This window comes from Lagopus leucura, unplaced genomic scaffold (genome assembly GCF_019238085.1).
Source record: "Lagopus leucura isolate 7727_CA_CO unplaced genomic scaffold, USGS_WTPT01 Super-Scaffold_100012, whole genome shotgun sequence".
In the NCBI taxonomy this organism is placed as follows: domain Eukaryota; kingdom Metazoa; phylum Chordata; class Aves; order Galliformes; family Phasianidae; genus Lagopus; species Lagopus leucura.
This window is the reverse complement of record NW_024962267.1, coordinates 9,489,079-9,514,060: the sequence shown is the minus strand read 5'-3', so window position 1 is coordinate 9,514,060 and position 24,982 is coordinate 9,489,079. Positions and strand designations below refer to the sequence as shown.

At 36.7% G+C, this 24,982-nt stretch overlaps 1 protein-coding gene across 6 annotated transcripts in view; it reads right to left on the bottom strand.

The window, feature by feature from the left end:
* ADAM23 (ADAM metallopeptidase domain 23) overlaps positions 1-24,908 on the bottom strand; it is a 97,712-nt gene extending 72,804 nt beyond the window's left edge. Inside the window, exons 1-7 of one of the 6 annotated variants that reach the window (XM_042874715.1) lie at positions 22,930-23,038; positions 22,251-22,302; positions 21,720-21,771; positions 21,057-21,162; positions 20,120-20,247; positions 12,613-15,334; positions 12,366-12,465 (exon numbers count right to left, since the gene is read on the bottom strand). In XM_042874715.1, coding sequence (XP_042730649.1) covers positions 12,412-12,465; positions 12,613-15,334; positions 20,120-20,247; positions 21,057-21,162; positions 21,720-21,771; positions 22,251-22,302 — 3,114 coding nt within the window. In that variant the 5' untranslated portion in view covers positions 22,930-23,038 and the 3' untranslated portion in view covers positions 12,366-12,411. Of the gene's footprint in view, positions 1-10,022; positions 15,335-20,119; positions 20,248-21,056; positions 21,163-21,719; positions 21,772-22,250; positions 22,303-22,929; positions 23,039-24,199; positions 24,421-24,836 lie in introns of those variants that run through there. The other 5 variants (XM_042874711.1, XM_042874712.1, XM_042874713.1 and 2 more) reach the window with 5 other exon arrangements.
* Positions 24,909-24,982: the final 74 nt, after the last annotated feature.

Sequence of the window (24,982 nt, the reverse complement as noted above, 5' to 3'; positions counted from 1 at the left end):
AATCAACACTATTTTGATGGAAGATGCTGCCATTTCTTCTTATTTATCATGCCAAACTCAACTTCCATCCAGCATAAATCCTGGTGGGATTTGAATTATGCTGACAACAAGTCATGTTACCTTTCCAATTGACTACAGATAGCACAGATTTCTCAGATTTTGTTTAAAGTATACTTGTCTTCAGCTATGCACAGGGATTTTCCCACCACCTTGCCCAACAAACACTTCTGTCCAAATATGAAAGTTAACTGAGTATTTGGAAGGCTCTCTGCTCAGGGCAAATTGTAATTAGCATACTACGTGCCAGGAGGAAAAGGATTAGGCCTCCCCCAGCCATCTGCTGAGTATGCTTTGCCAATGTCAGATGAGTGTTTTACTCGATAAACTGCAAGAATATATCCACTTACAATATTGTAACTTCATAGTTGTCCATTAAAAGTATGATTTTGCCTAGTGCAAAAAGGAGAGGTGCAAGTTCAGCACAGAACGATAAGATAGAATTATGTTTTTGAATCATAGGTTTTAACTTGGGGCATACTGACATCAGGGGAAATGTCTGCATAATGCAAGTGTTCAGATTTCATAAGTCACCCTCAAGACATTCATATTTGCTGAGCAAATCCTTACGTGATTAACCATCTGAGTAGGAAAATTTAAACTGGTTTGTTAGATGGGGAAAAAAAGACTTTGATATTTATTTGGAGAAAGTAATGCTCTAGGGGCTAAGAGGAAGAGAAGTAGTGATCCCCTCAATTCCCATTTGTCACACCATTTTTTCCAAAGTATTTTCAGTTAAGATAACAGATAAGTTCTACTCTGTAGAAGAATAATTAAATTTGCAAGTGCATTTTGATAATATTCCTACATTATGTTTAATTGCAGTCTGAAATCAAACACACCTGTCTTGTTTTCAGTTTCCTACCAGGAGATTGGAGTTCCAGCTCTAGATGAGATTATGCCTCTTCAGACGCTGAGCTACTCAAGGTAAGACATCATTACTGAGACACGTAACTACACCTGACCCTGCTTGGACTTGGGAATTGCTTGGGAGCAGGTACATCTATATATGCCAAGGAAATCATGGAGAGCTTGGGACGTGAGCCCCACAGCAGTCCACCAGCTCTGTGACCCTCATGCATGTACCCTGCAGGTGAGCCCTCCTGCTAGGCCTTCAAGCTGAACAGGAACTTAGTGTTTCTCTATCTCCTAAAACAAATAGAAGAAACTTGAGGAGAGGAGATAACATATAGCCTACTACCATTTTATGTCCGAAATCAGGATAGAAAATGCTTACTGGTAAGTTAAGCATCAAAGATCAGCTTTCCTCTTGCTTCAGTGTATTTACAGTCTACTAGGTGGATCCTAAAAAATGACTAAAAAGAACAGAAAACTTTACCAAGAACTGCTGAACAGCTGTTTTCAGAATCAGAGCATGAAGTACATTGTAGGGACCAAACCTGGACAGAGCTTTACACCTAGAAAGAATTCTCCTTATCTGACGTTTCTGTAATTCCTTTAATATCTATACAACAGCAGCTCTACTGCACTTATGTCACAAGAACAAGTCTTCACACTGACACATTTTAAAAATAACTCATGAGTAAGATCTTGTTCTCATTTCTATAAAACCTCTCCTCCCAACGATAAAAACTAGTTAATAATTTAACAAAGTAATCCAAGTGTTCTAAAAATGGCACAGGGCCATTTATATTTAAAGAAAGTGCTTAGTTATAGGAGATTAATCTGTGAGAAAGGACTATTATTTTGTAATGCAAACACTTCCAAACCATCTACATTGGCTCCCAATATCACTTGCCTGTGGGTGACTGCTGGCTATTCACTCCTTGACCACTCTCATATTAGAAAATTGTTTCACTGAGAAAAGAATGGTTGCCTGCAGCCTGAACTATGACTCCACTAAAGGTTAATGCAGTTTGATTCATGCAATTGAGGTCTTAGTCCATCACATTAGCCAGGCTCTACCAAAGTCACCCCCTGCAATTATTTTTTTCTTAATCTGAAAATAGGAAAAAACTGGAGATTTTATGTTTCTTTGGTGTATTCTGGAAGATTTGAAGATTATCAAGGACCTCTATTTATTTTGAATGCCAATTTTTATGTATTAGTTTCAGGTCACCTAGGGCCTGATCCTAATAAATAGCTAATAAAGACTAGCTGTTTCCAGACCATTCAAACATCTAAGAATAAATGAGTGCGTACACTGATTTGAAACTAAAGTCAAAATTAGTGAGCATTTTCAAAATACTGCTTTTAAGCTTCTTACCTCCCTTTCCCCACCTTTAAAACAAGCACAAGACTAGTTTATCATGAGAAAACATTGTCAAGAACAATAACCAAATAGGAATGGAAAATGAAAAAAAAAATATATGCATTTTTGTTGTCTGGTGAGAGCATCCCAACATCCTCTACATTTCACCTTGTGGGCTGAAAGCACAAGTATTTTTGAATGTTGTGACTGGCACTTACGTCCCGAGATTTTTAATAAGTTTTAGCCTGCCTAAATGGTAATGAAGTTTTATAACCCAATCTATGAATGCAGAATACTGAGCTTGTGGATAACTCACAGTGAAGCCTGAAAGAAAAATTATGGTTCCAGGGCATTTTCTGATTTGGTTTATAAATAGATGGCTTTGACACAGCAGTCACAAAAATAAAGCTACAGTTAGCAAGCCTGAGGCAGCTGTACAGCTGGGAGAAGCGCGTACTCTGGCAGCCGATCTGTGCTATCGCCTGTGTTGTGATACATGCTATCAAAACACCAGTTAAGAATACAGCAAGAATCAGCATTTCAGCTCAAGGCAGAGTGACAGGAAACAAACTTTGATTTTTATGTTATCCAATATGTAAACCATTGAACAAAAGCAAACGATTTAGATTCCTAATTGGAAGCAGCAGATAAACTGTAACAATACAAACATTTTTGTCCTTCTTCATGTGAGACAGGTAAATTAATGTGACTTTCCTGAATTTGCAAAGCGCTTTCAGAATGATAAATATATGGCTTATTTTGCTACACAGTTGCATCAAATGAACAGAAATATTTTTGGAATCTGAATAGTGGAATGAGTACTCCATTGAATAACAAATCCTCTTTGGGGAATGATCCAGATATTTCTGCAACTGGAGGTTTTTGCATTTACACCAGCTAATTTCAGACCAACCACGTGGATGAATATTGTGCCACAGCTGGAGCAGTCTGACAGTCTAAAGCAGTAAAAAGCTTCAAAGATTTCAGTTGAAGCTTAGAAGCAGGACTCCCAGAACTAATGGAAACCTGCTGGTAATCTCTAAGTTGATTTAAGCTCCAACTTACTGCAGTCCTGTTCTATAATCCTTTGCTGAACAGAACAGATACAGCAAATCTGAAGTTTAATTTGTATAAAATCAGGACCCACATCCAAAGTTTCAGAAACCTCACTTACTTCAACATAATAATTTGTTGATCCATCTTTGAATGAAACAGTTTCTAGCCAACAATTAAAGCCTAACGCATGCTTAAATTTGAATGAATAAAGCCTTGATGTCACACAGTGAATATCATGAAGGCCTTTTGTGCTATATTCAAAAATCTCTTTTTATCAAGAAAAATATTTCCTTCCCCTTTACTTAACATCTCTTCAAACATTCTTCTTCAGCATAGTAGACACAGACACATATTTTGCAATCACAGAAGAAACATTTCATGTGTGCTGACAGAATATTACAAGGTTGAAAAAGAACGGATACACTTCCACGCACTGTTAAGTAAGTTTTCTCGAGCAGTTTGAGATCTTATGTAACCTTTGCTTACATCATCAGCGTTAAGTTTGAATGTTCACTCAAAAATGTAAAAATTGAGCAAAAAGCATGACATTTAGCATGTAAATACTCCGGAATTCATCATCTAGAAAAAAAATGCACACTTTTCTTGAAAGCACAAACGTGAGAAATGGTTATGAGTGATAGGCCACACTGAAGAATTAGAAACATGAAACAAAGTTAAACATCAGGTTATTAACCTGCACTGAATTTCACCACCCAGTCCTTTCATATCCACATACAGACTGAGTATTTGGATTGACAAGACAAACTCACAACTTCAATAGTTTGCATAAGATTTCCAGAGGAGTATGCCTGAGCTGGAAGCTGATGTCCTTCCCCCCCCTCTAGATGTAATTCAAGAACTTGGTAAGAACCATACAATATGATGACAGTGGATTCACAAGCAACCTTTTTGAAAAATGTCAATTCTTTCCCATTATAAAGTTGAGATAAATTACCATATTTACAAAGCAGAAGGACAGCTCTATCCTCCTACCAAGGACAGACCAAGAACCTGAACCAATGATACCAACATGGCACCATACACAAACAAGAAAATGAAAACAAATCCCCATTGTAAATTTAAACATAACAAGACAGACAAAACAATTACATGCTGTGAATGTAAATTCAGCTCCCCAGTAGAAATTTATCTAGTTTTTGCTCATAACAGATTTAAAAGCTCTGTCCAGTATTACTAGCACAGCTGTTCTACAGCACTTTTACTTACATCCCTAGCTGCTGAAGTAGATATCACTGGTGCCACTTAACACAGCTTGCCTTTTTGCACCACTGTACAGAATGGTTTGAAGAAAGCAATGGCAGCACAAGCCAGCGAAGGAATTGTTTTAAACCACCTTCCACAACCCATTCTCATCAGAAGCTATTTAATCTGATTAGTAGAAAGTCAAAATATAATTTCAAAGGAAATTGTAAATTGACTGTAAAAAATTGACTGTTTTCTTTTTTTTAAATACAGAAATCATTTAAAAAGCTCTCAAAGCTCAAAACAAGCCCCAAAGAAAGAAGCCACAGTGAGTTACCCTGAGCATTACATTTGCAAAATTTCATTAAATTTAATTAACACAAAGCCAGTTAGAACAAAATATTAGACATAAGGCAAAGCAAGCCAAAACAAAAATCTCAGACAAAAACAAATGGTTCTGTGAATCTCAAGGAGATGATAGGAACAGAAGGCTTGCCAAAATACAGCTGTCCAATTTAATGACAAATGTTTTTGACATATAAAAAGCACAGTCCACGTTTCTTCCCCCTTTAAGAACGTGGATCTCATGAAGAAAAAAATGAATATGAATTTTTAACCAATTCTTTTCTGCGAATTAAAGTTTTTGTTTTCTGACATGCTCTGAAGTTATACGAAATAAGGGAAAACAGAAGTTGACCCAGGCTGCACAGTAGAGCTGAAAAGGATGCAGTAGCCAACAGAACAAGACACAAGCACTAAAAGCACATGTGGATACTTGGCCCTCTTCTAAAATTTTCTTGAAAAGGCAGAGACATATGAAGACATAAGCAATAGCTTATTGTGTAATTACTATATATGTGATAAAGACAAATGACACTAATCACACCCTAATCTCTAAGAAAATAAAAATGAACAACTCTGCATCACAGATGGAATTCTTTTTTAAAAAGGGAGGACTGTAAGGGAGAAAAAGCACAGGAAAAAATGACTACTAACCTAATCCTTGTTACAGAATTGTCTGTAAACTTGGAAGTAAAAAAAAGTTATTTTCAGTTCTGTATTATTTTCTGTTACTGTATTATCTCTTAAGCTCTTAAAAAACAAAAAAGGACCTGTGCTTACCAACGCATTTCACAAAAAACATGGAACTCCAACATTAAACAAAGAATACTGAAGATAATTCTGGATAATATTGAACACTTATGTGTTCTTGTGTGGTATGAACGTTAACTAACTAGTAGGTGAAAGTACAGACTGACTCCAACTTTATCGTGCCCCAAATTCAACCCAGAACTGCAATACATCGGCAGTAATTTAAGAAACGACAATTTGCTAAAACAAAAAGGGAGAATGAAAATATTAGACATTCAGAAATCTACAGACATGAAATACCTGTTGCAAAAGCTCAGTATGTTTACTTTCAATTGTACGAAGGCTGAGTCTAATGCTATTGAAAAGTAAAGAAAAGCACAAGTTTCTGTCACCCTTTGGTCAACTGATGGATTAGTCACTACTCAGGATTTTAACAGAGCTGTTTCCAGAGTTTTGGAAATTCCTGCCAGTGGCCACATACTGCCTTAGAACTTCTTTATTAACTGCTTTCTTCTAAAAGAAACAGGTGTACAACCTTTGTTACACTCCTTTCTCCCCTGTAAACAGTTGCCCAAAGGACCAGAAGTAAAAAAAGAGAAATACCATCCATGTTTTAAGCAAATAAGTGTAACGTGCCAGGAGAAAGAAAGAGGGAACATGAACTGAACTATCACAGAAGGAGAATGGATTTTGACAGTTGTTTGCAAAGGTTCAGGCAAAACAAACATAAATATTAAAATTAAAAAAAAAAACCTGATTATTCATTGGTTTCATTCCTATCTCATCCCTTGCAACTGTTTTACTCATTTTTACCTCTAATCTCAACAAAAGCAAGTCATGCATGCACATCACATCCACAAAGGATGAAATGTGTCCTGAGCACTGTAAGCCCGTGCTCTTTGCTGTTCTTACAGAGCAATCTCCAGGCCAGCCGGTACCTCCATGCACAACATAGCAAGATTAAGTTTGATTCTGCAACTACTTTGTCAATATTAATAATGGCTAAGGTAAAGTACAACCAGTATTTTCAGTGCAGCAGTGCCAATGTCAATGCAGTGTGACACAGTAAATATGGAAACCTGACTGGCTTTGATGTGTTAAAGTATATCTTTAGGATACAAGAGATTAAAAAAAGCCTATTCACAAATGGTAGTATTTGGGAAGAACTGCTTTTGAGTATTCCTTAAGGGAGGAACTTCTATAGAGAAAGCCTGAATTTAAAAAAAATCACTGACAACTAATATATGCTACAGTGAGTGATCATGTCATATGTTAAACCACTAATTACTCCAACGAAACCAAGACCAACTTCATCATAATTCTCAAATATTCCTTCAAAGTGGATCGTTGTCATACTTGATGCTCTATAAGCATTTCATTAATTGCTCACACATCCCATGAAAGATGCAATCACCAGACTTAAAATTAGCATGATGGTTGTATCTCCATGTTTAGATAGTTAAACCTCATCCTATATATGTAACGAAACACTATTTGACAGCACAATAGCATGCATCTAGGTAACAATTCAGCCAAGAACAAAACACATGACAATCTTTAACAATGAATTGAAAACAGCAAAGTGTATCCTGAAATCTATGACTTAAGGCCTCAAGAAACAACATGCCTGTGCTTTTCAAGCATTTATTAATTCAAACTGAACTACATGCATGCATCACTGTTTCAAAACAGCATATGACAACACAAGGTATTCCACTGTTCAGTGGAAACAGAATACAATGCTGATGTTTTATTCAACAGGAAACATATTTAAGGTACTCAAAAACTCAAAACTACTCAACATTATGATATTTTTGGCCACTACCTCCCTTGCTTATTAAGCCAACTAAATAAAATAAACTTTTAAAAAGTAAAATAAAACAAAATAAAGACCTCCAAAGCATTTTGCAATGTTCTCTCCATAACAAATCATAGCAACTTGTTTCAAGCTAAATTCTACTTCCAAAATAAAGAGACTACGTCACATACAAATTTTCTCTTTATTTAAATAAGAAAGAAAAAATAGGATTTGTTCTAGTGAAGGAATGAATAAGTTTGTAACTGTTAAACCTAAACAAACAAGGAACAACAAAAATCTTCCACGCACACTCAGATTTATGCAACTACAAAGTTCTCTAAAATGTATTATCTGGAATGCTTCATACAATAGGAAGTCATTAGTGATAAAAATAACTGGACTTTAATTACATTAGTGAATGAGGTAAACCTCAGGTTTTTTTTAGCTATACCCAAAACATTAACCTGTAAATAGAAAATGCTTTCAAATCCTAAGTACGAATTCAGATTATTCAATTCTCAAACCCTAGATTTACCCTCGGTGAAATAAAAAGGAAGACAGCTGAAGAAGATTCATAACACCACCCCCTTCTAAAACTACCCAGTAAAGGAAGGAGAATACCAAGCAGGGAAGCACAAAGATGAACCTGTCCTCAATGCTTCAGATAAGCATTATCTGAATTATAAGCATTAATAAGCATTATCTCCCATTACCTCTCACTAATTTATTTCCAAATAAAATACTCTGTTTTATAGTCTAGCTCTTCACAATGTAAACACAAAACAAAACACACCCAAAGGCATGACTGAGAATAGACAGGAAAATAATAAATCTGACATCAAATAAGTTGAGGATGCAGAGCAAGAACATCTAACAATATGACTGTAAATACTTCTACATCAACATACAAAACAACAAAAACACATTGTACCAAATAAGCACAGGCAGTAAAGAAGCAAATTAAAGAGACATCAGGCAAGAACATTTCAAAAGTTACCAATTGTGAGAACATGAAACCCATAAAGATGTGTCCTTACTTGGGCACAAATTCAGCATGAAACTTAAACACGACTTCGCACTAGGTCAGTCTTACAAACACAACTGAATATCTGCATCCAAGTTCCAGAGATGCATTTTGATACTACTGCATAAACATCAGGTGCAAACAACAAAAAGAACTAGAAAACTAAGACATCAATGTTCTGCTCACAAGGAAGCAAAATTGCTTCTGACAGATTCTTGGTGATACCAGACCAAGTATTCACAAATAGACCAATAGTCCTGTACAAAAAGAACAGCACTCACCCAGCTGGTGAAGGGGCTCCTGGCCGCGCAGCACTCCTTAGCAACAGCCCAGGTCCAAGAGACACTCTCCCTTCATCCCAGTGGCTGGCCCTTATATGAGCCCAGGGGCTCCACCTGTGCCACCCCTCCTGGTCAGCTGGGGAGCACAGATGCAAACCATCTGCCTGTACTCCCTGGGCCAGACACAGCCCTGCACCAGGTGCTCCATCACCACTTCAAGCCCTGCCCTAACCATTGCCCTGCAGTCAATCAGAAAAACAACTGAAGAGCTGCTAAGTGCATGAATCAGACACTGAAATTTTTTTGGGGGGGGAAGTCTCAATACTCTGTTTACCTAGTACAGTAAGAACCAAGTTCACAGTTGAGATGTGCAATACTAGAAGTAAAAGTCAAGTTGCTTAGAATGAGATTGTTCTAAAAAGTTGACTGAATGCTTTCATAGTTTCAAGATTATGAAATGTATTAAAAATAAGCATGACCATATAGTAGGTCAAAATGACATGCAAACTTTCTTTTCTCAGCCAACATAAAATATTCAGCATCTAACTGCCATCCATTAGATTCTAATATGATTTTGCTCATCATCAAGTCACCTTTACTTGCTTTTCTACATCTAGATACGCAAATATACTGACAAAATCCTTTATCCATTGATGTTAATTTGATAATGCTTTTAATAAAAGCACCAAACCCAAAACCTGTCCCATCAGTTTCAGTGAGAAAGTATTTCAGCAGGCATTTTCCATTGCTGAAATCTCCACAAGCACGTTCTGAAGTTTCAGCAATGCTGCTACTGAACAATGTGGGTATTCAATAATGGTAGCAAAATCGATACCAGCAAAAAACTCCCTTTTTAAGTAAATAATTCCTTAAGACTTAAGAAAAATGTCTCCTCTTTTCCTTCTTGTACATTTTGAGTGCATCTTCATCAATTCTCTTTCCAAGGCAATTTCTATATTTGAAGAAATTGCTTCTTTGAAGAGTTTCTTCTCATACCACAATTTCCCTTCTTCCCTAGTAGCTACTGAGCATTCACAGAAGAGGTTTTCAAACAGAAGTGAAGCACAGAAAAACATCTGAACTACATAACAAATCTTTTTACGCTGTCAACCACAGAAGTATTTCCAAATTTATACCAGATTTGTTTTCTTTAATAAACATTGTTAGATTGAATAGGTGTTTTAAAAAGTTAAGTATATATCTTCTTACACATATAACATTAAAAAAAATTAGATCACACCTAGAAAAGGAGCATATTATTTGGAATAAAAAAGTCATGCTAAAAAATTAGCCATTCTGTAGTCCTCAATGTATTTTATTACTCAAAGTTTCAAGGAAATTTGCATGCTAGACAAACACAAGCTTGCAATAAATGAGTATGGAAAACAGCATTTTTGAGTGTAAACAAACATACACTAGCAATCTTAAAGTAGAATGTGCATAAAACCTTATTTACAAACAAAACAATCCATATTTTTCATGAGTACAATAGCATGAAAAGTGAGACTGACGAAGTCAGCTAGGAAAACATTCTTGAATCATAAAAATATGTTAGAATAGGACTTATATATAATTAATTTAAAGCTTTGCTTTAAAACAAACTTATTCTTATAAATCTTTTTTCAGCTTTAAAACTTTATTCTAAAAATTAGCCTTTCTATAAAAACCATTCCATTAAAATTTTGCTTTAAAAAAATCAGTTTTATGTTAGACAAAATATTAAATTATCCAGGCACAATTAGTTCAGAGGACTATAAAAACTCATAACCCTTTATTTTCCAGTGACTTGTAATGCAGTCATAAGATTCTTTGTCAACTGACAACCATAGGAAAATTCACCCATAGAAATCAACCTTTATTTCAAAACTAAAAGAAAAATTTTTTGAAGTCAGACTGTATTTCACTTGCAGAAGAATTTCCAGCTGGCTTAAGTACACGCACGTCTTTTATTTATGCTGGGAAATATGCATGTATATATATTTTGGGGAGTTTTTTGATACATATTTTTAACAATGAGTAGTTTATGATGACAGCTTTTACATTTCTTTCAGACATTTTATTCAAAAATACAACAGTTCAAAGTGCAGCTTTATCTCAATACAAACTAGTGACCCTTGACACTTCAGAAAGTTAACCAAGAATAGGTTTTGATTTGGAGGGAGGGAATGCACAGGAGGTACAGTGTGCAATTGCAGAGTCAGCAGGGTCTTTCATAAGCTATTCTTATTTATCTAAAAATATATACTGTACAAGTATAGAATTTACAAAGACTTTTACAATAAGACACATTATATAATGCATCGAACTGCAGATGTACAAATGAGCCCAGACAGTGATGAAGCTTAATTCTCTGCTTAAAACTTAAAACAAATGAACAATTGAAATTGATTTTATAGTGTACAAACAATTTCAGCACTGGGGTTTCTGCTTCCTAAACACTTTTTAATCACATAAGCTGTCATCATAAAAACTGAAAGCAAACAAAAAAACACCAAAACAAAACCAAAGAAAAACAACAAAGAAACCAAACCAAAACAAAAACTCAAAGACAAATACAACCAAAACCACAGAATATCAGATTTCTTTCCCAACAAAGTCATAAAGCATCAACTGCCTAATAAGAATTACTTGGAATATTTTATTTTTAAATTCAGCTTATGAAAATATCTGTTTTAAGCAGATATTTTAACTTTAATACATTGGATGTTGCTTTGGGTTTGTTCTATTTCAATACTGTAGTGACTACTTAAAATGAAGTTTGAACTACAGTACACAAAATCGTAACCAACAGTACGCTCTACTAAAATCCAAAGAAAGCACATGGTATCAAATTTAATGTTGAAACACTACAAGAACTCAATTGTTACTTGTCTGTATTATAACATTTCTATCTCCTCCCTAAGGAATGTCAAATTAACCTATGAACTTTGCCAATAAGCTGCTTAAAAAAAAAAAAAAAAGAGCAAAAAAGAATAAAGAGAACACTAAACTTACATTTCTTTCAGAATTTGAGGATTCATTATAATCACCACCACGGTAACCAGGAGAGACATACTTCCTTACCAGGATGGTCCATTATTGCTAGACAACAGCCCACAGTGACTTTTTGTCCAAAATAACTAATTTGGACATGATTTCAGGAAAAAGGATCAATATAAAACCAAGTTCGGTTGTATTTCATTTCAAAAAAAGCACTGATCTGAGTTCTATCATACTATATTAATCTCAATACCACTCATTAGGCAAATATATACCATATTACGTGTTGAACAAGATTTGCATATATACAAACACAAAATACAAACACAGAATTCACCCCAGATTAATATATCTTAATTTAATTTCTAGTATAACAGAATTATTTTTTTGCACTTTAAGAATTATGTGGAAAAAAATGAGAGTAGGCACAATTAATTAATACAGCTTCTAATTTACCCGATTATAGTGCACTATTATGCACTGATAATCCATTAAAATAACATACTATTCAAGCCCATTTGTTTGGATGCACAGGTGAAGCCTAGTAAATAGGGTTCTATCTAAGTGCTTTAAACTCAAATGCACAACTTCTGCAGCTTTACACAGTAGAACAGTGCAATATCTAACGTCCCATATACCAGGAACAAGAGTTTAAAGTTGTACCTGTTTCACATTAGACTGGCTTTGTACTTTCTGCAGCTCTAGCACTTCAATTGCTTTGTCTATGGCCTCCATTTGTTCCCTTTCCTTTTCCAGGTGCTGGCTATTTAAGAAAAAAAAAAAAAAAAAAAAGTTGTTTTGGTGGCTAGCTCTCACCTGGTAGAACAATACAGTTTCTAAGTAACGGTACAGCAGAAGTTCTTCTTGAGGGTCGGTTCACAGTGCTAGGGTGACCCCGATCTCCACTTACTTCCCAGCTTCTGACTTTGGAAGAAGCTCGCTCTGGCTTCTTGGGAAAAGATCCTGATGTGCCTTTCTGTCTCTTGTCAGGAATACTTGTGACTGTTGAGGTCAGAAAAGTCCTTTTTGACTTTCTCCTCACATTTAATTTTTTAGCATCGGGTTTTTCTTTCTTAAGGTGTTTTCCCACTGTATTTTTCCTTGTTTGGTGCCTGTGAATGGAGAACGCTGAAGATCTCTGGGCACAAGGAGAAAGTTTCCGTCTCATACCCTCTTTTTGTTGCTTTTTAGTTCTGGAAGCTTGTTTGCCTGTTGTTACTCTGTTTCCTCTCCTCGCAACAGCGCATCTGACAGACATAGCTCCTGCAGCTTTTTTGGAAAAAAAAGGTTCTTTATTAGTGCTTTCTTTTCTCTTCCATATTGCTTTTGGATTATCTCTCTCTAATCGATCACCCCTGATGGAGGTCAAAGGAGTTTTGGTAACTCTACTGTTAAAAGGAGTTAATCTACCATCTCCTTCAACAACAGACTGGTGAGAACTCAAAGGTGAAATGACCAGCTGTTTAAAAGAGTTCTCAGAGTGGCTAGATACCAGACAATCTGTTCTTTCTGTGGAAACTGAAGATCCATCTGCTTTTTGACTTGAGAGTGTATCATTCACTTTAGCTGACTCTGGCAGACAAATTGCTGAAGATGAGCTATAGAAGTCTGACCGATTGAAGGACTTTGTTGGTGTGTCTTCTCTCTGTGCATCAGCTAATTTCCTCATGTTTGCATCAAAGCTGAGACTTCTGAACAGCTGTCGAACGTGAGAAGGCTTTTTGGCCTTTTCCCCAACTGAACCCTTAGGAGGTATTTTCAGAATTCTGTTTGTCAGTGGGTCATAATACTTGAAAGAACACTGTTTGTATTTATACCTTATAGAGTCCTTGCTATCTGTAGAATTACGATTTTTCCTCATTTGGGGAATATCTACAGGTTTACCTTTACACTGTTTCATCTCTGGACACGAAAGCACATACACCACTGTCTTGGGCTGCACAGGGCTCATAATCTTGCTATAGGACTCAGGAAGCTTAAGGGCACATAGTCTAGTTTTCATGTTTGGAGTCTTTTCATTTTCTGGCCATATAATGCTTGCTTTTTGATCAGATGGATCCGATTCTCTTCTTGTCATTTTTCTTTTCATTACAGGGTAGTTCAATAGACTTGTTTGGGTGCCATGGCTGACTTTCACCACCTGACATCTTGAAGCTAGGCGCCATGTCCTTTTCCTAGGCGTTTTAAGAGTTTGTGGGTTGCATAGCCTATCTGAAGCTAAAGATGGGTTATCAAAATCAAAACCACCACTTAAAGCATCATTAAACTCTGGTAGTGCTTTAACTGAAGCAGTTTCTGTTCTATTACCCTCAGCAGTATTGTTCCTTTTTTCATCTTTCTGCTTTTTTTTCTTCATTCTCTTTCCTGTACAGTTGGCTGAGGATTCACTGTCAAAGTAGCAGCGAAAACGACCTTCCCTGAAATCACGCACAAGTTCTTCTATTTTTATATCATCTTCGTACATTATCTGAGACCAAGTCTTTCCCACAAAAGAAGGAGGCACATGAGGGAGAGCTGGAAGAACTGCTTCTTCAGGATGAACTACGACATTCTGTTTCACTGTCTCTATTTGCTTTGACTCGGTTTTTAAAACAGAAGAGAGCTGTGTTCCATAGTCTTTATCTTGCAGACTTATTTGGACCTCTTTTAGCAATTCTATATCTTTTATAGCTGCCTTGGGTAAGTCCGTTCCTGACTGAATAGGTGCATCACAGTCAAAACTCATTTCAGAGCCCTCTAAATCAGCATGATCCAGAAGTGATGAAGAAGTTAAACAGAGATTGTTCTCCTCTTTGAAATGAAGTTCTTCATATGCAGTTCCATGGCAATATTTCAGAATAACATTTTCAATTGTTTCATCCACTGAACTTGCATCCCCTCTGTTCATCTTCACATTTTTGCATCTTGCTAGTGGTGGGGAAGTCCCAAGACCTAGGGCGCTGCTGATCCCCACAGTATCCCTGAGACGGAAATCAGACACCAAAGTTTCATCCTGAGTTTGTAAACCATCTTGTGTTAAAAGAGGTTGACCTGAGGTAACATGTGAAGTACTCCTGTGGCTGCACACAGGATTCTGATGCAAAACTGAAGGGCATTTTGGGTGAACCAGTGCCAGAGCAGGCTTCAACTTATTCCTAGTGCACACCCCCATTCCCGTGTTATCACATCCACTATGCAGAATACGATTTGATGATGATGATGATGATGAAGTCTTAATATTTTTCTCTATTTTACGATTAACAGGAGAACTATGAACTAACGTATTGACAGAAAAATGTTGAGGTACTGGGCTCAGAGCTGTAAACTGGCCTTCATGGCTATGATTTCCAATTTGCGCATCTTTGAGGACATTGCATTTCTCATTGCTACAATTGCCCATAGACACCCGGGACGTTGCTGTAACACGTTCCTTTTCAGTTTCTAATTTTTGAGTAAATGTCTGCGTTACAGAAGTTTCCTTTGTGTGCTCATGAGATAGGTATGGAGCAGAAGAGCGCACACTGTCGATGGACTCCTGGTCTTTGCTGGAAGTCACCTGTCTGCCTCTATTCTTCTTTTTCTCCACCTCTCCTGAAGAAGCAATCCTGGCAGACACTGGAGTGACAGGGAGTGGCATATCATCATAGGTTGGCCTAAGAGGGGTTAAAAGAAAATCCTATATAAACACTGTAAATATGATTAATATATTTTTTTTTTTTTACTTTTTTTTTTTTTTTTTTTTTAAATTAATTGCACCTAATGAACAAACTCAAGACACTAGCTTTGCTACTTTAGCAAAACCATTCCACTAGAACGTGGGTGAAGGAACATTCCTCAAAGCTAAAGACAAGTTTAGTCCAGTTTAGTTACTTGGTTAGCCCTCTTCACGCAACTAAACATTAAGAATGGCCAAACTTACATTACAATAACTTTGAAAGTAGAAGAAAGCTAGAGATACAGAGTTTTCCTTTGTTGGAAGTTGGGAGCTCAAAAACAAGTCATTTCTTTGGTAAAACTATGATTTGTTAAATAATGAGCTTTTGTAAGGAAATGGGGCGTTATAATATGGCATAGTATAAAAATACTATGGAGTATAAATGCCTGCTTCCTGCTGCAAAGCACAGCTGCCTGATAGGAACAGTGCACACATTACCAAGGAATTCCATGTTCATTGCTTCTCACAGACATACCACAGCTCTAACTAACTTCTCTAAGAAGCTAAATTATGATTGTCCAGGCTTACTGTGGCAACAGAAGACTTTCAGATATTCTAGAACTGACAGTTCTGTCTTCAGGATTGCCTTGGATAAGAGTGTTTTACATCTTGCAGAATTAACAGAACAGAGGGATACAGACTATTTCTTTTAAGCATCTCTAGAACACCGAAGGTTTAAATGCGTGTAGCAGGTGACAATTGTTTTTATATGTAGTAAATACAACTAAAAAGAGAATATGATGCTTCACCTGACAATTATAATCAGACCTCGTGAGACCCAAACAGATGCTGTTTGAATACACGGCAGACAGCCATGCACCTTTTGTGGTGCATTCATCTGCTAATGGAAGTACTGAGAATAAATTCCACTCTCTAGTAATTTCTTTGGTTGTAAGCAAGCATTTAGTAGTCAACATAAGCAGAAGTCCTTGAAGGACTCACAAGTACCAATTATGTCCAAGTTTATAAAGTTATTAATAAAGCCAGATGATACCAAGTATCTAACTAGATACTTCATACTGAGAAACAACGACAGGAGATCTTATGAGGGTAGCTATGTCTCAGTCTTTTATTGAGAAATGACAGACAAAAGAATTCTCAGGTTAGAAGATCTGTTTTATGGTTGAAAAAATAATAGGTTTAGCTGTTTCAAAAAACATTTTCATTTTTATTTAAAGTAAAGTTTCATTTGGTCTCTACAGATTTGACAAGACTTAGCGTAGGAAAAAAAAAACAACACACAAAACTGCACTTCAGTGAATTACTACCAGAAAAGAAAAACAAAGCAAAAGAAACTTAAAAAACACACACCAATAATCTACACTTGAAATCACTGATTTCAAGCCCAAGATGGAGCTCAAAAATGGCCCAACATTAGATTTTGTTGGATCCCTTCCAGTTTTTTCATGCTTTTCCCCTAAGCCAGAAGTAATCAAGAATAAATGCTTCCAGCCAGATACATACTCAACACCTTTTAATCTCTAATCGCATTTTCCTTAGCTAGCTTATTAAGCCTCAAAGAGGAACAGCCCAAAATCTAGGCTTTGATAGATGTGACATGACAGATGTTATCAAGATAGATGATTTTTCTCAGTTCACAAGGTCTCTTATGCTGTCAAAGGTAGCCTGATGTGATTTTTCTTGACTAAACCATCACTCATCAATGCACAGCCTTCTAAATCCTTATGAAGAGTTCATTTACGCAATTATCAGGGAAACAGCACAACTTGAGCAAAGAGGCAAGGTAAATCAGAAGGTCCTTTCCCCGCCCCTACTGATAACTGGCAATCTCTACATTTGTTTGTTTCCCAGTTTTTCTAAAACATCATTATGAAACATTCTCTGTGGCTTCCCAAAAAAAAAAAACAAAACTACTAACAGCTCCAAAACTCGTAACAAAGATCTCACAGGCTACATAATAAATGCTAAAGTATACTATTCAGAAAGTATAGTGCTAAGTATACTTTAGAAATGCTAAAGTATACTATTTAGAATGAAGTAATTTGCTGAGTATTTTACTTCATGGAGTGATGTATGTATTGACTGCCACTACTTGAGATTTGAACTAAAGAATATAGCAAGCACACTGTTGATGCTTAATTACACAAAGTAGTTGCAAGTAGTAAACCAAAAACTTCACAGCAATTAGTACAGTAGAATAAAATAGCTGGAAGATTCTAAGATCTTGCCACCTTCATGGTTTCTGAAAAGGAAGAACTGTGTCTTCAACTGATCTCTGAACCATGCAATAGGCAGTGATAAAAGTCTCTGAGAGTATGTTAGAAACATAAACAAATAATTATTCAGGGGGGAGAAAAAGCAATCTAAGACCAAAAACTGATTGCTAATATTAAATAGGTTGAACAATCACTCTTCCCCATTACAAAAGATCAGAAACAGATACCCTCTGGTTCAGGCTGTTCTGTGACTCACTTGCCATTTTTGTAATGAATGACAGAAATGATTACAATTACCCTCTGAATATAAAGGAATGCAGTGGGAAGGTTGAGTTAAATTTTGGTAAACAGCAAGGAATAAAACTTGATACACATTTTGCTTGAGCCTAACTGGCCATATCAATTTACCAACAGCAGTACACAACTCCTCATTGCTTGAAATGCAAGTGTTACTTTAAAAGGAAATGAATTATGGCACAATGTGTAATATTCCTTCCCTAACTCCAAAAATAAAACATTTTTTCTCAAAGGTGTATAATCACATAGAATACAGTGGAATTCTTGACAAAAAGAAAAAAAGGAGTAGAATGAATAAAAGTACAGATAAGGGTTATTAGGACTGACTAAGCACAAGAGGAAATCTCATGTAACACATTAAAAAAGGAGATTATTATCATATGAACGTGATGTAATCAAATACACCAGATGACTGAATTATGCCAGCCAGCTGAACTGCTGTGCCCTACTGAGACATGCACCTAAGTTCTTAGGTAAAGCATTTGTGGCTTAACTCCAAAATCTTATAAATCAGAACTAGATCTAAACAGAAGGCCAAAATAAGTAGAATTTTCCTTTTTTTAAATTTTTTTATTTTTTTTAATTTTGTCACTTTTATTTTTCTATCTTTGTGTGAAACACTCTCTGGATGCTGCTAGAAGATTGAATATAAATGGATTTTGTTATGGCTCAACTATAGCAAGTTCCCAGGTTCTTCATTCACTTAGCAGACCATGTGTGATTTTCAAAAATAATTTATAAGCAAATGCCCAAAGAGGGAACAGAACTTCACTTCTGAAGTGAGGTACTTCTGGCAGTTTTACTACAAATTACTCCCAAAATCAGAGTAAAGATTTCTTAAATGCTCCGTATTACTTCTTTAATGAAATCAAAACAAAACAAAACAACCCATCTCATAAAGAGGAAAGGATTTCCTCTGAAATTCAGAAAGAGGTAAAGTTCAGATAACATGCTTTCTTCTTTCACACCACTACTGAAGATACGGGTTCTGCAAAAACAAGTTTCACAAATATTCTTTTAAATGATAATCTTAAGATCCTTTGCGTGACTTCAGTTACCGTATGACTTGTATGGGTATTCAGTAACTGAGGGAAATTGTTTATCACTCCCAGTGAATCAATTCTTATTTTAGACGTTAGTTAAAAACCTAATACTTTGACTCAGTCATTTTTCAGAGCAGAATCACAACAAAAATCTATTCATGCTTTTCCATCTTCAGTTTTCTTCTTCCAAACTCTGTATGTATATTGGATTATTCCTCTCACACTGATCATCCAACCTTACCTAGATTTTGTGCATTATTTTTCTTATTCTGCTCCTTCTTCCAGCAACTTAAAGGAACATGGATAGCTTGGCTTTCCTAATTAGTAGGTATTATTCACTGAATGAAATAACCTTGTACTAGCAATACCTGAAGAGATATCGGCCTTTTTTCATTTGAATGTGGGCTTAAAGCATAGACAATATTTTCTCTATTAGAAATATAGAAAGAATATTGGAGAAAAAAAAAAAAAAAAGTTATTTATCAAGATACATTCAATTCAGACCAGGAGTTTTTAATGTCTTGCAGAATATAACAAGGGATGAGACTTAACTAATTTCCTTTCAGCTGACCCTCCTACAGAAAGATGTTTATACTCCCTCTTATGCTAAAACATGCATGTGATAAATAAAAGGAACACTTCTTGAAATCTGAGCATTAACAAATCTGCCATTTAATGCAATTTCCACAAATAGTAACTCAATGTGTAAACTGTAAGGAGAGTGAAAAAATAAACATAATAAACTTATAAACGCTCACCTGACATAATCCACAAACCACTGTCACATTCCACAAGCCAAAATTATGACTGCAATACATATCATAAAATAGACTGCAAAATAGATTAATATTAAGCCCAGGATGCCTCTATTGTAAGAATTTGTAAATGTATGTCAATTGTACACTCTGCTAATATACTATCTGACCAATATATTAGCACTTTTTGTTAGGTCTTTACATGTAATTGTTTTCAGTGCTGCTGCATCAAACTCATAAGCAGTGAAACAAAGTTAGAAAGCACAGAGACAACACTAAAGGAATACACTTGGGCAATGGTTATCTAAATACATTCGTTTCTAAACTCCATTCAATATAAACGTTTAACCTCAAATGGGCAAAATGTTTGGTGATAGAACAGTATAAAAAAAGCTCACAATACATGCAGACTACGAGCAAATATTTAAAAAGCAAACAAACATTATTATACCTGTTGTCATGGTATCTGTGGGGATGATGCTGCAAAACATCTTGCAGGAAACGCTCCATCAAGCTACTGGTACCCATACGATTCCTGCAGTAAGTGGTAAAATGTCTGTGCTGGGAGCTAAAAATATGCTGGAGAAAGACAAAACATATAAGTAGTTTAGTATTACTGTTAGCATACTGATCTATTCAGAAGAATTACTTCCTAGGTAAAACATTACTGTCACAATGAAAATGTTTCAACAAAAAGAAAAATCTTCAGCCTTTTCTACTTTAAGGCTGGGATTCAATGAGATTTTTAAATACGCAAAGGGAGACACAAATAATACTGAAATGTGTTGAAATCCCTTCTGAAGTGAACCTAAATCAGCCACTCTGCTGCTCACAAATCTCTTGTGACGGGAACAAATACTGTCAATGATGCATGATGATTAAGAACATTTCTGAACTTCATTTGAGCAAACAGCTCATAATTTACTCAAACTAAGGAGAATTTCTGTAAGCACACAAGATTAAATAGGTTTTTACTCTCTAGTTAAAAAAAAGTCTAGAAGACAAGAAACCAACAGATTAAGAACAAATAAGTTACTGGTTGATCAAAAGTGCTCAGCTTTGATACCTAACATATTAACTCTAATGTTTAACAGTATATCTCGTTCTCAAGGTTAAAGCTGCAGAAATAAACCTAATGAGTGTAAAGCACAGTAGGGCAACACTTCAGAAAGGCAGACTGCAGTAACCATGCCGTACTACTGCCTTCTTTATAACAGGTAAGAAGGATTTCCTCTTCTTTGTATGCACAAAGTAGTAGCAGAACTCACAAATTTATTTATTTCCATTCCAAGTTGGTCATTCAGTGCAGAAAATGATATTCTGTAAATTGGCAAAGCCTATTGGCACTTCTTGTTATCTGCTGCCAAATTATGCAGTAGCTTTCTTACCTGTTCCAGATTACTGTAGTGTACATGACAGCAGTTACAGTACCCTTGTCTATTTTGCATGGTGGATACTCCAGGCCGAGGATGTTCTTGCCTTCTTGAATGTAAACTGAAATAAGCAGGTAATATTATCAAGACATTTCATTAAGAAAATGAGAAATGTTGGCTTGTCAATTATATTCTTAACATAGACACTCAGAATACCCACCTTGCTACTGCAAAATTAACACTTCTGTTTCAGAATAACAATGGCAAATACTATTCCCAAAAAACCTTTTTCTTAAATGCAGAACAACAGATAACAGGCTGAAGGCACAACTAGCACAGATTTTAATTTGAGTTAAATATAGTCTGAAGAGATCTATCAGTCCAGAAGAAGATAGTCATTCTTTTATTGTTGTATTTTTAGCCTTTTGAAATGAAAAACAAATAAACTGAAAACTAAGAAATTCTGACACCTGCATAATTGGTTTTGGGCACTACAGTGCCCTTCCTCCACAGTTTATAATATGTGTAAACATAGAAGATCTCCATCATACACTTATCTACGTTGCATCACTATCAACCATTACACAAGATGACATATAAGGTTGAAAAACAGATTATTCTTGTTTTACTTTGTGTAAGCAGTAAACTGGATGTCAGTTAGATTATCATCTTACTTACCTGCTACTGCTGTCCTGTTGCAGTGAGCCTTCAACACCATGCCTTTCCATTCCTATTTCCAAAAAAAAAAAAAAAAGTTTTTATTTTTACCTGCAGTCAGTTAGTTCCTTTACACTGTATTTGTCAAAAATAGTATTTTAAGGAAAGTTTAAACATTAAAATAAGCATTTAGAGAGATCATTTCATCCTCAAAGATCCTCTCTGAGGCTTATAAAATAAGCTTCACTCTTTTATCGTTGAAGTGAGCAGGTATTTTTCATATTTGTCTGGGATCAAGATTAAGAAATCTACGTTCATAAGACTATTCCATCCATAATCAGAGAGCTAAAATGCAGCATGTCTTAAACAGCTTACCATAGGGAAAGAAAATCATGCTTGCACAGAAACCTTTGGATAACTTATCTTCCATCTAAGCTCCATATGGAAATTTAGGAAATCAAATGAAACAACTATAAGGTGAACTGATTGTCTATACTGATGGTTATTATGTTAAAAAACTGCACTAAAAACCATCTCCTTTAAACGTCTCACCTTGTGCTGAAGAAGCAGAAGCCTCATCAGATGGTTTGATTCTGTCAAACATCTTTAATTTAAAAATGAAATAATTGAGAATTAAAATAACAGAAAAATAAACAAACCCAAACCCATCTTCTAGTCCATCCTTCAGTCCAAGTTGGTTGGATGCACTACATAGTTTCAGCTGTAGACCATGACTTGATTTAAACTAATCTGCATTGTAAAAAGCAACTTTTGCTTTACTAGGTTACCGCAATATTACATTTAATAATGCACACTTCCTTTGATAGGAATAGGACAATTTCTGGTGTAATTAATGAAAAAAAAATTCATAAGTGTATTAATGTAAGTGTAATAAGTGCTATATTTATGAATACAGCTTAGACCGCATTAGGTTGTTAAGCAACAACCTTATCAAATTCATTTAATTGCTTAATTTCTTAAGTTATCTTTGCAATGAATATGAAAGACATACTCTAATAAAAAAATATACTAGACCAAACAAAATAATCATACACGCTGGAAAGAAATACTTATCATTCAGAAGACCAGCAAACCAGTATTGAAACCCATAATTTTTAACTGAAACATAACTTCAGTAACATGCTTTAGGATGCCCAAACATAAACAACTTATAACATAATCCTTTTATGTTACAGAATACAAAAATAAAGTCAAACTTTCTAGTACAAACCTTAGCTTCGCCAGCCTTCCACCATCAAAGATGATTCCAGGCTAGCAAACGACAAATGTCAAACAGGAGGCCATTTGCAGTGCAGGACACTTGTCCCTTCTCATCCCATCTGTCAAAAAATTAAAGTGCCTTTTAAAATAGAGCTAATAATATATTTTCCTTATCCTCAGGCATGCAAAATTTTCTGTAATTCTTTGCAAACAGGTCAGACAATAAAACAAATAAACCTATTTTTGATGTCTGCAGTACATCTGTTTTTCCATTACTGCAGTAGTGTTTCCTCCTAAACGTTAACTGTTCCTACCAGAATAACTTTCTTCCTTCTTTCTTCCATGTACTCTCTACATATTAAATTCTGCTGATGCTGTTATTCAGGAAATGAAATATGCTTCTACAATAATAGAAGGGAAAAAAAAACAAAAAAAAAACCAACACAACCAAACCTCTGTATTAACCAAAATGAATTTCACTCATCAACCTACTCAGGAAAAACATTTTCCTTTATTTATGCAAACTCACCATACACTGCAATAAAACATTAACTGAAACTTTCACAAGATGCTAGATATTCACAGCTTTTTATAAACTCACCATTACATACTCAGTGAAGTATTATGATTTCCTTACTACAAACATATAAGAGTGAAATACCTCAAGAACATCCACAATCCCTGTCATTAGTGTCTTCCCAATCTTAAAACTCGGGACTTAGAAGAAAGTGGGACCTTCATACAGAGTCAGCAGGGGCACCACAAACAATTATCCTGCCTCCAAACTAGATGATAGCACCATAACTTAAAGGCTCTCATTTCAACTCAGAAATGCCAGACAGCAGCAACTGGAGTACATGGATGGGTAACCACTACAGGGATTCATCACTTCTTTTATTTCAAGGAATAATTTCAGTGGCTGTGCTCTACTAAGGCTTTATTTGCATGCATTAAACTGAGTCACAAGTGGCGCAACTTAAAACTGCAAAACTATTAAAAGAATGGAGATACTTCAGCCTGTGCATCTCCTCAGCAAGTTCCTACTGTTTAGGAGATTGAATGGACCATACTTCCTCACAGAGGATGGGCACACAATGCCAGACCTGTACATGTATGTGCTGCCAGTAACAGAGGCAAACGTCTGAGGAGAACCTGCAGGGATACTTCAGCAGCTGACAGGAGAGGAGTAACAAACTGCCTCAGCTCAGCCTTCTGTGAGAAGATCAACATGAAGGATGAAGTAAAAAGCTGATCTGAAGCTACACACAGTCATTTGCTACCTGAGGTCAGGCACAAAGCACAGCCAAAATCAGGCACACCCAGCTGTGCTCTCACTTTATCAGCTCTGAAAAGCCACGCAGGGTTTCTCAGATTTGCACGGACAGTTCCAGCTTTGTTAGGCTCCTTCTGACTGTAAATGTCTTAAGCTGCTGGACTAAAAAGTAAATCGCATCCGTGTTAGCATTAGTTTAGACATTCTACCACTGGGAAAAACGAAAAAAAAAAAGCACCGAAGAAACTCTAGTGCCGCTCTCGTACTGCAACAGGTAAACGAGAAAAGAGCAAAAACGACGGCCCTCGGAGCGGGGCCGCGGGCAGCTCCGAGGGCCGGGCAGGGCCGCTGGGCTCCAAGAGCTCCGGCAGGCACGGCCGAGCCCTGCCCGCCGCAATGCCGGGCTGCGGGGCGAGGCGGCGGCTGAGGGGGCGCTACCGGCGCCATGTCCGTGAGCGCGAGCGCGCGCGCGCGCACAGGTCCGCTGGGCAGCGCGCGGACCCCACCCCTCTCCGTGCGCGGGCGGGCGCGCTCGCTCGCCTCGACGGCCTCCGCGGCCCCTCCCGCCGCCTGCCCCCCGCCCCACGGAGCGCCCTCCCGCCGCTGCCGCGTGCCGCCCGACTCGCTCCCCGGCACCGCCTCACCTCCGTCCCTTCCCAGTAAGTCCTTCCGTGCCACGCCGGGGTCATGGGACGCCATCCCGGCTTCCTGCTCCGGGGCGGTGCTGTGGGCGGGGGGCGCGGCGGAGGGCGGTCTGGAGGGCCGCGCTGTAGGCGGGGCGGCGGGCGCT